Below are 14346 nucleotides of genomic sequence, written 5' to 3'. Positions count from 1 at the left end.
GAAAGCTCCTTTATTTAGATAGTTGTGCAAATATCCACAGGACACACACGGCTAAGATCGGTCCAATACAAAGCAAAAAAAAGAAGAAGGTAACGACGACAAATAAAAAAACAAAAAAACAACAAAGATAACTTTTCACTTGGCGATGTCACCATCGTCCTTCTCATTGTTGTCTCCATGAAACTCCCCCTTAGCATTAACATCTTTGTCAGCCTCCGGCGTCGCGGGATCATAACCACAGTTAACACGAGCTTCTCGTGCCTTCGCCCGAGCTCCTTCATAAGCAGCCTCAGAAACATTGCCCGCCTCCCACAAACTCTTGTATATGTCCCACTGGGATTTGGCATGAACCCAAAGTTCGTGCAAATGGTGAGGAACAATAGTGCAGGAAGATTCAACTTGGGCCAACAATTGTGCCTTTTCGGCCTCAAAAGCACTGACCCGGTCTCCCAAAGTTGAAGCTTCCGTGTCAATGTCACCAATACGCTCTTCGAGCCTAGCCTCCTTGAGCATTGTCGTCGCCCTCTCAGACTCTTGCTTGGATTGAAGAACACGGATAGCATCCTCTAAAGCTGCCGCCTTTATTGAAGCCGACGCCCAGGCACTCTCGACACTCTCCAACTTGGAGACCTTTCTCTCCATCTCGGCTAATTTCCCCATCCACTCTGCGCTCAAAGCCTCGACTCTGACGACACTAAGGTCCAACTCGGAATACAATGACTGCACCTTTGCCTGAAGATGCTCACACTCTGCGGCGACCCCTTTGCCCAATTCAAGTTCTTCGGCTTCGCACAAAGTTGCTCCTTGAGCACGCTATTCCAGCGAATAGCCTGCATCAACTCCTGATCCTTTTCTCCAGTTCCTCGCCAAGGGATTGATTACCAGTATTCGCCCTTAACCGTTCATGCATCTCACGGCACCTATTACGGTAGCGCCGATACTTCTGCAATATCGTCAGGAAAATTTTTTTGGCCCGAGTGTCGGCCCTACGAGCACTCTCAATCTCCACCATGTACGTCTGAAAGATGACAAGGTTGGTCAAGGCTAAGGTCGCCAAAGACCAAAGAAAAAAACATAAAAGAAAGGAGAAACTTACCCTCAGGCCCATAGCGTCCCCTTCATGCATCAAATTAATATCACGGACGTCCCAGAGAGCCTCGCTCTCAGAGGCATAACACAAAAGGTCAAACTGCGATACCAGGTATTCCGTATCCCCCAAGAGGCTAATATCCAATGAGATTTCAAGTATATAGGACAGGCCTCCTGCATGTACCACCGTACGAGTAAAGCCTTCTTCAAACATCCTGATGTCATCAGGATCAAGATCAGACTCAGATTCGTAGTCATTGACCACGATGCCTTTTCCCCTCTCTACGACCGAAGAAGAAGCACGACCCGATCTAGAAGATGAAGGTCTGCCCAAAGTAACAACAGCGGCTTCGGGACTCCGACTCCCCGACATAGTAGTCTATTGGTCACTTATAACGGCCGGAGCTTCTGTCGACGGATTGGTCACGGTGACTGGTTTTACCTCTATAGACGGGTTAGCATCGTTCCCCGTCTCAGACTCCATCAAAGGGATGCCGCCCTATGAACATTCAATGGCTGATAGAGCTATTTCGGACTCCACTCGTCGCCTCTTTGATGGCCCCTCACCATCCGCAGCACGGGAAGACTCCCTTGTTGGGCAGATAGTAGAAGTCGGAGCCCCAAATTGAGGAACAGTTTCCGTGCACATGGCTACGACCGCAGATTCAACTGGAGCAGCCTTTTCTGTAGGTCGGGCAGTAGCCCTCGGTACGGGCCGATCAGAGGATGTCTGCTGACGAAATGCAAGTGGAGGAGCCCTCACCCTTTGCACTCTCCCTGCTAACAATAAATGTCATATAAGTGACAAAGCCAAATTGCAAAGTGGAAAACAGACTGCGGTAAAGCTACTTAACAGTAAGGGGATTACGTCCATATTTCTTGTAGAAGGACGACCATTCGCGAACTCCCGATGTATGAGAAAAAATGGCGTTCACCCATTCGCAGATATCGTCAATAGGAGCATGGGTTAGTCTCACGGTTGCAAAAGTAAAAACAGTTCAATACCGCCCAAAGAAATTATATGAAAAATACTAATTAATTAGTATTTTTCATATAATTTCTGCATTTTTAAAATATTTTAATTAATTTCTCCCAACATTTTATTTATAAAACAATCATTGATTGCATCACAAATATTTTTATAATAATTTCTGTGTCTTAATTTTATCATTTGCATTTGCACTAAGTTTCAATTATTGCACAAATAGCCACATTTGTATTTTTATGATGCAGTTGCAATTACTTTGCAATTATAGCCTGCATGCATTATTACATTATTTTACCGTAAAATAGCCTTTTATATTTTTAAAATATTAAGTACTTATTTTAAAACATTTCCAGGTATTAAATTTTTTTTTATATAATTTATTAACCATTTTTTAAAAATTATTTTAGCGATTAAATATGTATTTAACAGATAGCCTCTTTTCTATATTGAGCCTAGCGTAAATAAATGCCCAAATTCAACCCCACACCAGCCCAAAATCTACCCAGGCCCAAATCCCATCTGACCCCAACCCAATTTAAGCCTACCCAACCCAATACCCTGGCCAATCATAGCCGTTGATAATTTTGATCAACGATCCAGATTTCCCCTTACCATAATTAAACTAACCTATACCCCCAAAACCCTAATCATTTTTCGACCTTTCCACGCCATTATCTATTCCCCTCCTCTCTCAAATGCTCTCTACCTAAACCCTAATCTCCAAACACCGTCACTTACCTACCGCCCTCCTATAGTGGTTCTCCACCACCTAAGGCCTCTAATGGCCTCCTGCCTTCTATGGTGTCTCCATTTCTTGGATCCTTGAAGAGATCCTCAAGGGACCTAGGTGGTCTGTTTACACCTTGGTTTTTTTTGCTGGTTTCAGGCTATTTAGCTTGATCTTGTGTAAGATCTTTCTCATTTTTTCGTCTTAGATCCGTGGTTTCCTATGTCTGTGCATGTCTTTGCTGCTTTTCCAAAAAACCCTAATTTTTACCTTTTGATCTTCTCAGATCTGTCTAGATCTGAGATGAATTGAACCTATTTCATATGTTTTCACAAAAGTCTTATGGTTTTCAATCGATTTTCCGTTTTCCTAAAAAACTAGGGTTTACTGAACTCACTTTTTCAAAGACTTTCTGATTTTTGAGTGTTCAATCGTGGTTCTAAGTGTTACTAACTGACTCGTGTTAATATTGTTTGGACCCTAGTCGATCTATGCTAAAGCCCTAATTTCTTACATTTTTACTCCGATTTTGAGTCTTTTCGTGTTACCTGTTACCTTGTTTATTTCTGTGCTTTGACTTTCATGATTTTTCTTAGTCTAATTCAGTCTCATGTGACTTTTTCTTAGTCCAAACCTAGCCGGGTTAATATATTGTCCACATAATGACCCTTTATGACAAGCCTTGTCCAAAAGTCCATCAGGTTTTCCATAATCCCAACGGACGTAACCATCACTATTGGATCTTCAACCAAACAAGATGGTAATCGAGGTTGCTACTCTGTTTTGGGATAAGGAAAGGGCTGTGTTCCTCTTGGGAGACATAGAAATGACTCTCCTTCTAGAAGAAATAAGGGGATTTGCTGGGTTTCCTTGGGATAGCCTTGGTCTGCTAGCACCTGAAAATCGTACCACCAGAGGGTTCCTTAAGATGATGGGGCTGAAGAAAAATGATGATTTGGAGTGCCTGAAAAACTCCTACATACCTTTTGATTTCCTTTATGAAAGATATGGTCATAGCAGCTCTTACCGTATTTTTGATGATGAGTTCTCAATCACTTCTTTGGGATGGGTTCATCGTAGGGTCTTCGTGTTCATTGTGTGCTTCTTGGACATGCTGGTATTCCCAATCCAAGGGGATAAAATCCATACTAGGGTGGCCATGGTGGACAAAACTCTGATGGAAGGGATCGAGGGGCAGACATATACTATTGTCCCTATGATCATCGCGGATATGTACTGGGCCTTGGAACGCTGTCAGAAGAGGTCTAGATTCTTTGAGGGTTGCAACTTGCTGTTACAAGTTTGGCTGTTAGAACATCTCCAAAGGGGCCAATACCACCAAGAGTTTCCACGAAGGCCGCGGAATGATCACATAGCATTCCATCACACTAAGAGAATGACCTACATTCCAGACATGTTCGATCAACCTAAGGACGCTATAGGATGGGTAAAGTTTTTCAACAAGCTGACTGAAGACCATGTTTAGTGGATGTTCGAGTGGTTCCCTACTGACGAGTTCATCATAAGATCCAGGGATGTCCCGCATTTGGTGCTTATCGGGTTATGAGGAATATACCCTTATGCTCCCCTTAGAGTTATGAGACAGGCAGGCAGGAGACAAGTCATACCACGGGTTGCTAAGATGAGCCACTTCAGAGCTGATTTCTAGGGTGACACCATCCCATATAAGAATGAAGCACAACATATGTGGACTCTGAAGATTATTGTAGAGAAGGATACTATCGAGCCGGACCGATACCATGCAGTCCATTTATACTTTTACCCCTCAAGGTTGGATGATAATCTATCAAGAGTTTTTGAGCCAAGGGTTGGTCCAGGAAATAGGATCATAGATGAGTTTGCCGAAGTAGAGGTGAAGTACAACAAGCTGCGGAAAAGAGTTTGAGAGTCTGAAGCTGAGCATATGGCACAGCATAAGGCTGACATGGAAAGGATTAACGAGTGGAAAGAAAGAGCTGTTAAATCTAGTGAGAGGCTGGAATATCTGGAGTATGGTTTAATGGAATAGAAAGAGAATATAAGGAAGAGGGTCACCGACTGTCAGAATGCTGAAGGAAATGACGGAGGGCATCTGGCAAGGGAATTCCTACTATTGAACCTGTGCGAGTTAGGAGAGTTGATCAACAACAACATCCGATCTGGAGAGGATCCTTCTGGGACCAAGTAGATTAGATTTACTTGCTTTTCCTTTCAAATGTAATAAGGCCAAGTGTCATTAGCAACATTATCTTATTTAGTTTTGTTTTGGGTTGTTTACTTTTACATTAATGAAATGAGGCAATTATTGGCACTAAATGTTTCCAAATTTATTTGTCACTAGGCCTACCTCGAGCACAATGAGGTTCCCAAATTAGGATGCGGATTTACATTCCTGCAATATGTGTTTAAATACTGCAAATATTTCAGAATCCTTACTGACTTGTTTACCTTTTTTTCTTTATTCTTTATTCCCATCCCCTAAGGTTGGTTTGCTCATACTGGCATCATCAGCATATCACACCAGATCTAGAGGCCCTCCACCACCTCCTCCTCCAAGTAATACAAAAATCAAAGCAAAAGCTAAAATGGATGACTTGATTTGTATTCGAAAGGAGAATGCTGAGAACGCAGAAACTTCAGATGGTCGGAGTACTCCGACACCAAATGATTTAGTTTTAAGGTTAGAACAAAAGATACTGGAATTACAGGGAGAACTTGAGTAGGTCCGCAACTTAGCAAACCTATCACTCACCCTGAGTGTCCTCGACATCAACCAACAAAACACAAAGAACCCAACACCTCCCCAAAATACACCAAACTAACATCCACAAAACCCTAATGCACCGTATCAATATGCAACCCCACCCCAAAATCTCAATCCCTTACAAATACCAACTCCGCTACAACATCACCATCAACCAATTCAGTACCCACCAACCGCCACTTATCACACCCCCCATAACACACCACAATCCATTCCCGATCCTGAAAACTCAACCAATGACCACCACTACACCCAGGCCCCTGGTACTCACCAAAATAACCCTATATACGTGGAAACCGTACCTCACTCTACTCAACCAACTTCCTATATACCAGAATCTGCTGAGAAGGACTTGCTCATCAAGAACATGGTCGAAGAACTCAAGAAATTGACAGGTCGGGTTCAGGGTGTCGAAGGCGGCAAAGGAATAGAAGGTTTGAACTATGAAGACTTATGCATACAGCAAGTTGTAGAACTACCGAAGGGTTACAAACCTCCCAAGTTCGAGATGTTTGACGGTACAGATGATCCCAAGTTTTATTTGAGGCCTATTATGACAAGCTTGTTGGGGTCGGAAAGGATGAAAGGATCCGGATAAAACTCTTTATGAGAAGTCTTACAGGAGATGTTTTGTCCTTGTACATCAACCAGGATCCTAAGAAATACACTAGATATTTTCTACATTCAGAACCTTAAGAAGAAGCCCACCGAGCCTTTCCGCGAGTATGCCACCCATTGGAGGTCAGAAGCAGCCAAGGTCAGACCATCTTTAGACGAGGAATAGATGAACAAGTTCTTCGTCAAAACATAGGATCCACAATATTATGAAAGGTTGATGGTTATTGAAAATCACAAATTCTTTGATATCATCAAACTCGGGGAAAGAATCGAAGAAGGTATCAAGAGCGGGATAGTAACAAACTTTGAGGCATTACAGGCCATAAACAAGGCATTACAATCGGGCGGCATATCAAAGAAGAGAGACGTTGGGGCAGTAATGGTGGCTCAAGGCCCAAAATCTCCGCTTACATATCAAACACCTCCACCCACGTACCAAGCACCACCACCCACATATCAACCTTCATCTCCCAGATATTCCCAACTGGCCACTGCCTATCATACCTATAATGCCCAACCATCTCATTTCCAATCACCTCCAACTCGCCAAAATTATCTAAGACCGCGACCCAATTTTGACCGCAAGCCACCCAGACAATACACCGAAATTGCTGAACCCATAGACCAGCTGTATGAAAGGTTGAAAGCCGCTAGTTACGTCACCCTTATTCGCGCTGTGGCATTAGAGAATGCATCACAATGGGTCAACCCAAACAAAACCTGTGCATACCATTCCGGTATGAAATGGCACATTATTGACGAGTGCCGAACATTGAAAGATAAAATCCAGACATTGGTTGGCAACAAGATTATACAGGAGAAAGAGGTTGCACCCAATGTCCGCAACAACCCTCTCCCGGATCATAGGGGTGGCTGGATACCTATGATAGAGATGGATGAAGAATGGGATCTTGAGGGGTCAATCGGGCTCATTCAAGAAGGCAATGACTTTAAACCTACCGTCACACTTACTCCTATTGTAGTGCAGACTCAGTCACCGATTGAAGTTGAGGTAGCTGCATCAGTTCCATCTGAGGTAGAGGTAGCTCCACCTGCGGCCGCCCCTGTTCCATTTGAAGTGGAAGTGGACACACCTTTCATGGTGACAGTATCAACCACACCTCCTTTCGACTCAAAAGCAATACCCTGGGATTACGTTGCCAAAGCTAGGTGAAAAGTAAAGGCAAAGATGGAGCAATCCGATGCTGCGCAAGGAATGACTAGGACCGGGAGAATCTATACACCTGAATACTTGGGAGGACCTTTGGAGGAAAGTACAAGCAAGGAAATATTCCGTCATTGATCATTTGAACAAAACCCCAGCTCATATATCCATATTGTCACTATTGAAAAATTCAGAGATACACAAGAATGCTTTGATAAAGGTATTGAGTGAAGCTTATGTACCCAACAATATCACATGCAGAGAGATGGCTAATATGGTAGGGCAGGTGCTGGAAAGTCATAAGATAATCTTCCACGAAGATGAGCTACCACTTGAAGGGTTGAATCACAACCCAACGTTGCATATCACAGTGCAATTTGAAGACAAATTCATTGCCAGGGTTTTGATTGATGGAGGTTCAAGCCTCAACATTTGTCAGTTGGATACTCTGAAAAGATTGGAAAATGGTTTTCATGAAATACGGGCAGGGAGCATGAACGTGAAAGCCTTTGATGGGTCTCAAAGGGCCACGATTGGGGAGATTAATATTTGTTAGCAGATGGGGCCAACTTGGTTCGATGACAAATATCAAGTGCTTGACATATCAGCCTCATACAATCTTTAGTTGGGCCGACCATGGATACATGCCGCTGGAGCTGTGGCTTCCACACTACATCAAGCTGTGAAATTTGAATGGAACCATCAAGAGGTGATCATTCACGGAAACGGGAGTAACCCCATTTACACCAGTCAAACCATCCCGGTTGTTGGGAATAGAAGAAGGCTAGGAGGGGAAACCAATCATCATATCGAATGTGTCAATGCAATTGAGAAAGACAAATGGTGGAGTAGCAAAATAGAAAGCATACTGGCATGGTCTGGGTATGAACCCGGCAAAGGGCTTGGGAAGAATCTCCAGGGTATTACTAAACCGATACAGCTGAAGCGTCATGGTACTACTTTCGGGCTTGGATACCAGTATACATGGCAAGAGTATAATGATTGGTGGCCTCTATGGCGCAGACCGTATTACCCTCTCGAGCAACCAGTGCCACATCTGGATCAAGCTTTTCACCAGGCTGATACGATATGGGGAACTACAGAAGAAGAAGCATTAGCTAGGCTGAGGAAACTTTTCTTGGAGTATGAAGACATGGACTGCAGTGCAATAATTGAAGAGGATGAGGAAGAAGGCCTCACTATTCAGACTGTAGAGAAGGGAGCTATCCTTAGGAATTGGACCGCCACACCATCCCGGGCCCGCCGAGTCCCTAGGTAGCCTAGCAAATTTATTTCTATAGCCATTCTAGGCATCTAAGATTTTCAGTAATTTTGTTTTTAAGATTCACTTATTTCAAAATAAATTCTTGATTCATCAAGCCGCACTCGTCTGAATGTTTTAAGTCTTAATCAAATGCATTGCTCTTTATTATTTATTATTATCTTCCATATTTTTCTTTCTATAGTGTTATTGTTACTTTTCCTGATGAACCGGTGACCGTGACATGTAGTGAGGCAACGCAACATAAGGACAATAATTCAGATGAAGAAGATGAGATACCTGAGGAAGTTGTCAGGAAGGTTGAAAACTTTGAGAATAAACCTAAGTCCAACCTGGACGAAACTGAGGCAGTAAATTTGGGGGATGCCGAGACCGTCAAGGAGACTCACATCAGCATCCACTTATCGCCGATAGAGAAAGAAGAATACATTCATTTCCTAAAGGAATATGAGGACATCTTCGCATGGTGATATGATGACATGACCGATTTGAGCACATCCATAGTGGCTCACAAGCTGCCTACCAATCCCATGTGTCCACCGGTGAAACAGAAACTCCAAAAATTCAAACTAGATATGAGCCTGAAAATCAAGGAGAAAGTTACTAAGAAGATCAAAGCCAAAGTTCTCAGGGTCGTTGAGTACCCAACCTGGTTAGCCAACATTGTGCCAGTTCTGAAGAAAGATGGGAAAGTTAGAGTATGTGTTGACTATCAAGATTTAACAGAGCAAGTACCAAGGATGACTTTCCACTACCAAACATACACATCCTGATCGACAATTGCGCAAGCATGAACTCCAATCCTTTGTAGAATGCTTCACACGTTGTCACTAGATCTGGATGGATGAAGAAGACATAGAGAAAATCGCTTTTATTACACCATGGGGGTATACTGTTACAAAATGATGCCATTTGGTCTAAAGAATGCTGGGGCTACCTACATGAGAGCCATGACAACTATCTTCCATGATATTGTACATAAAGAAATAGAGGTGTATGTGGACGTTGTAATTATCAAATCTAAGAGGGTCGTGGATCACATAGCGGACTTGAGAAAGTTCTTTGACAGGTTAAGGAGGTACAACCTAAAACTGAACCCTGTGAAGTGTGCATTCGGGGTTCCCGCAGGAAAGTTACTAGGATTCATTGTTAGTCATCGAGGGATCGAGCTGGATGCATCTAAAGTCAAAGCTATTCAGGAATTACCACCACCAAAGAGCAAAAAGGACGTGATGAGCTTCCTAGGATGTCTCAACTATATCATTCATTTCATAGCACAGTCCACAGTCATATGTGAACCCATCTTCAAGATGCTGAGGAAAGATGTCGAGACAAGATGGACCGAGGATTGTCAGAAAACTTTCGACAAAATCAAGGAGTACCTGGCCACATAACCAGTTTTGGTCCTGCCAGAGCCGGGACGACCTTTGCTACTCTATCTATCTATATTGATGAGGCCTTTGGATAGGTTCTGGGACAACATGACGAGACAAGGAGAAAGGAACAAGCCATATATTACTTGAGTAAGAAGTTCACATCTTACGAAGCATGGTACTCTCTGCTGGAACACACTTGTTATGCTTTGACCTGGACGGCCCAGAAGTTGAGGCATTACTTCTGTGCCTATACCACATACCTCATATCCAGGATGGACCCCCTGAAGTACATATTTCAGAAACCTATGCTGACTGGGAAGCTCGCCAAGTGGCAGATACTTATGAGTGCGTTCGATATCGTCTACGTAACTCAAAAGGTGGTCAAAGGACAAGCATTGGCAGACCACCTTGTTGAAAATCCGGTGGGAGGAGAATATGAACCCCTGAAAATGTATTTTCCTGATAAAGATGTGTCATTCGTAGGAGAGGACATTACCAAAGCATATGACGGTTGGTGGATGTTCTTCGACGGAGCTGCAAATTTCAAAGAAGTGGGCATTGGAGCAGTTTTGGTATCAGAAACGGGTCAAAATTATCTAGTATCTGCTAAACTCAGATTTCCCTGCACCAACAACATTGTAGAGTATGAAGCCTGCACACTAGGACTCAACATGGCAATCGACATGAATATTCAGGAGCTGCTGGTAATCGGTAATTCAAATTTACTTGTGCACCAGGTACAAGGAGAGTGGGCCACCAAGAATTCCAAGATATTGTCATATCTGCACCATGTATAGGAATTGAGAAAAAGGTTCACGAAGATAGAGTTCTGGCATGTGCCTAGAGTTCAGAATGAGTTTGTCGATGCATTGGCCACCTTGTCATCCATGATACAAAATCCGGACAAGAATTTCATTGATCTCATCCTAGTGAGAATTCATAATCAGCCGGCGTATTATGCCAAAGTTGAAGAAGAAACATATAGAAAGCCTTGGTTCCATGACATTAAGGAGTATTTGGCGAAAGGAGAATACTCGGAGCATGCGAATCACATTTAAAAACTCACACTCCGAAGATTGTCTAACCACTTTTTCCATAGCGGAGGAAACTTGTACAGAAGAACTCCTGATTTGGGATTGTTGAGATGTGTCAACGCAAAAGAAGCTTCTAAACTACTTGAGGATATACATGCGGGGACCTGCAGCCCGCATATGAATGGTTTTATCTTGGCCAAGAAGATACTTAGGGCCGGTTACTTTTGGATGACCATGGAGACAGATTGCGTCCAGTATGTCCATAAATGTTACCAATGGCAAGTGCATGCCAATATGATAAAAGTGCCGCCAAATGAGCTCAATGCAACAAGCTCACCTTGGCCATTCGCCGCCTGGGAAATGGATATCATCGGTCCCATTGAGCCCAATGCTTCAAACAGGCACAGGTTAATTCTAGTGGCCATTGATTACTTCACAAAATGGGTAGAGGTTGCATCTTACAAAGCTGTAACCAAGAAAGTCCTCGCAGATTTTGTCAAAGATCGTATTATTTTCCGATTCGGAGTTCCCGAGTCTATTATCACTGGCAATGCCGCCAATCTCAACAGCGATCTGATGAAAGCCATGTGTGAGACTTTTAAAATCAAGCACAAGAATTCCACAGCCTATAAACCTCAGATGAATAGAGCCGTAGAAGCCGCCAACAAAAACATCAAGAAGATACTAAGGAAGATGGTAGAAAACCACAAACAATGGCACGAGAAGTTACCCTTTGCTTTGTTGGGATATCGCACTATACTTTTCACATCATCTAGGGCAACCCCCTACATGGTGGTTTATGGTAGCGAAGCTGTCATCCCAGCCGAGGTAGAGATTCCTTCTTTAAGGATCATACAGGAAGCCGAACTCAACGATACAGAATGGATAAGGAGCCACTATGAACAATTGGCCCTTGTAGATGGGAAAAGAATGAACGTTGTATGTCACGGTCAGCTTTATCAGAACAGAATGTCCAGAGCTTTCAACAAAAGGGTCAAACCAAGGCAATTTGCACTAGGACAGCTGGTACTGAAGAAGATCTTCCCACATCAAGATGAAGCCAAAGGGAAATTCTCTCCCAACTGGCAAGGTCCTTATATGGTTCACAGGGTGCTAACAGGAGGAGCACTCATACTTAAAGAAATGGACAGAGAAATTTAGCCAAAACCAATCAATTCAGATGCAGTCAAGAGATACTATGCTTAGACTATTTACATTTCTTCATCTGATGTAATTGAACTATGCTTGACCTGATTCCCGTTTAAGAGGGGATACGTAGGCAGCCCTATGGGTTCGGTTATATCATAATAAAATTTCCATTTTCCCCAAGATCAGAAGCTGGGTAGAATTTTGAGGAGGACCCTCAATATTTCGGAACAAGTCCAGCCAACGTCAACATATGCCGGACGGTCAGAAATCGGTTAAGAAACTGGGGCATAATTTTGAGGAGGACCCTCAAAATTCTAACATAGGAAAGTTGCAATGTCTCTGAAATGTGTTATAGTCACTAGCTCATCCAAATTATTTGATATTTCAATATGTTCCTAAATAACTCTATTTTTATCAATAATTACATATTTTTGAAAACTCTACTTTTCGTAACAGTCAGGTGTTACCTAGGAAAACTCAAACGAGGCCTCCAAAATGGAGCATAGAAAGGCCAGCGGACAAAGGCACGAACCAACCTCCCCCTCTCAAAACTTACAATTTTTCTTTGAGCGCAGGCACATCTGACGTAGCGGTAACATCCACAAATATAGACACGTAGCAAGATCACTATCAATCGGGCCACCGGACACCGAATATATCTCCAGCTAAGCAATATGCTACTCTTATTTCCTACTCGTTCTTTGCATGGGACTAAGCCTTATCCCACATATGTGCATGAGGCTAACCTCTGCCTCCATATCTGCATGAGACTAATCCCTACCTCCATCCTTCATGAGGCTAATCCTTGCCTTCATATCTGCATGAGGCTAATCCATGCCTCCATAATTGCATGAGGCTAATCCCTGCCTCCATCCTGCATGAGGCTAATCCCTGCCTCCATCCTGCATGAGGCTAAACCCTGCATCCATCATGCATGAGGCTAATCCATGCCTCCATCCTGCATAAGGCTAATCCCTGCCTCTATATTTGCATGAGGCTAATCTCTGCCTCCATATTTGCATAAAGCTAATCACTGCCTCCATATTTGCATGAGGCTAATCCCTACCTCCATCCTGCATAAGGCTAATCCCTGTCTCGATATTTGCATGAGGCTAATCCCAGCCTCCATATTTGCATGAGGCTAATCCGTGCCTCCATATTTGCATGAGGCTAATACCTGCCTCTATATTTGCATGAGGCTAATCCCTGCTCCATATTTGCATGGGACTAAGCATTGTTCCTCCTTGCATACATATTGCTCTATTCCGGTATTATCCATTTGCTTTTCAATTGTGCTAAGCTCTGCCCTTTACTTCACAAGACTAAGCCTTGTCTTGTTAACATCATATTATTGTATCTCATAGGCTGAAATATCGCCAATCTATCCAAAGGTGTCATAATCTAAAGGCATCATCCTCATAGTCGGAAGACACCCTGCCATGGCTTGAGGATCTCTCAAATTTGCATATCATTATTCAAAGGCGTCATGGTTCGAAGGGACCATCTTCATAGCCCGAAAACATCATATCATGGCCTGCGAATCCCTCACTAAACAATTCATGGCCCATGACATCATGGTCTAAGAACGTCATCCTCAACCGTCCGAAGACAATTTTTATGGTCCGAAGGGAATCTGCATCATGTTTAAATTTTCACACAAATACATGTTTGTAGCATATCTTTATCTGCAGGTGACAAGTAAGCAACCGCTATCCCAGCAGGAGCAACCTCGCTCCAGTTCCTTCAACTATATCAAACTTGACCGTTCACCATAACCACCCATCCCGGAATCTCGTGTCCGTTCTTGAATGACTTTATCGGTATATTCCACCAATGAATCTGGAACTACGCATGGCCTGATTCCTGTAAAATCGGGGATATGTAGGCAGCTCAAAGACTAGAGTCCGGCCTATATCTTTCAAAACATCTCATCTGTCGAAATTGGCCATCATTTCTTTACCCGAAACACTTTCATCCTTCCCAGATAAAGAGGGGCAGCTATTGTTACCCAATTTTTCCCATAATATTTTCAAAAACTATGTCTGGGCATCAATTAGTATTTTTCATACAATTTCTGCATTTTAAAAATATTTTAATTAATTTCTCCCAGCATTTTATTTATAAAACAACATTGATTACATCACAAATATTTTT

The 14346-nt window shown here is 42.9% G+C and overlaps 1 protein-coding gene across 1 annotated transcript; it reads left to right on the top strand.

Annotated features, from left to right (window-relative positions):
• Nucleotides 1-11277: 11277 nt before the first annotated feature.
• Nucleotides 11278-12101, top strand: LOC138887850 (uncharacterized). Its single transcript, XM_070169641.1, has 2 exons — nucleotides 11278-11632; nucleotides 11998-12101. Exons 1-2 carry the CDS (start codon nucleotides 11278-11280, stop codon nucleotides 12099-12101), a joined length of 459 nt encoding a protein of 152 aa, XP_070025742.1.
• The last annotated feature ends 2245 nt before the right edge of the window (nucleotides 12102-14346 follow it).

Source organism: Nicotiana sylvestris, chromosome 3 (genome assembly GCF_000393655.2).
Source record: "Nicotiana sylvestris chromosome 3, ASM39365v2, whole genome shotgun sequence".
In the NCBI taxonomy this organism is placed as follows: domain Eukaryota; kingdom Viridiplantae; phylum Streptophyta; class Magnoliopsida; order Solanales; family Solanaceae; genus Nicotiana; species Nicotiana sylvestris.
This window is presented reverse-complemented; position numbering and strand designations above follow the sequence as displayed.

Excerpts from the sequence above, each read along its gene's own strand:
- LOC138887850 (XM_070169641.1), top strand. The coding sequence starts at position 11,278 with ATGGAGACAGATTGCGTCCAGTATGTCCATAAATGTTACCAATGGCAA. Across the intron at positions 11,633-11,997 it reads CGATCTGATGAAAGCCATGT|CTTTATCAGAACAGAATGTC; the intron begins GTGAGACTTTTA and ends TGTCACGGTCAG.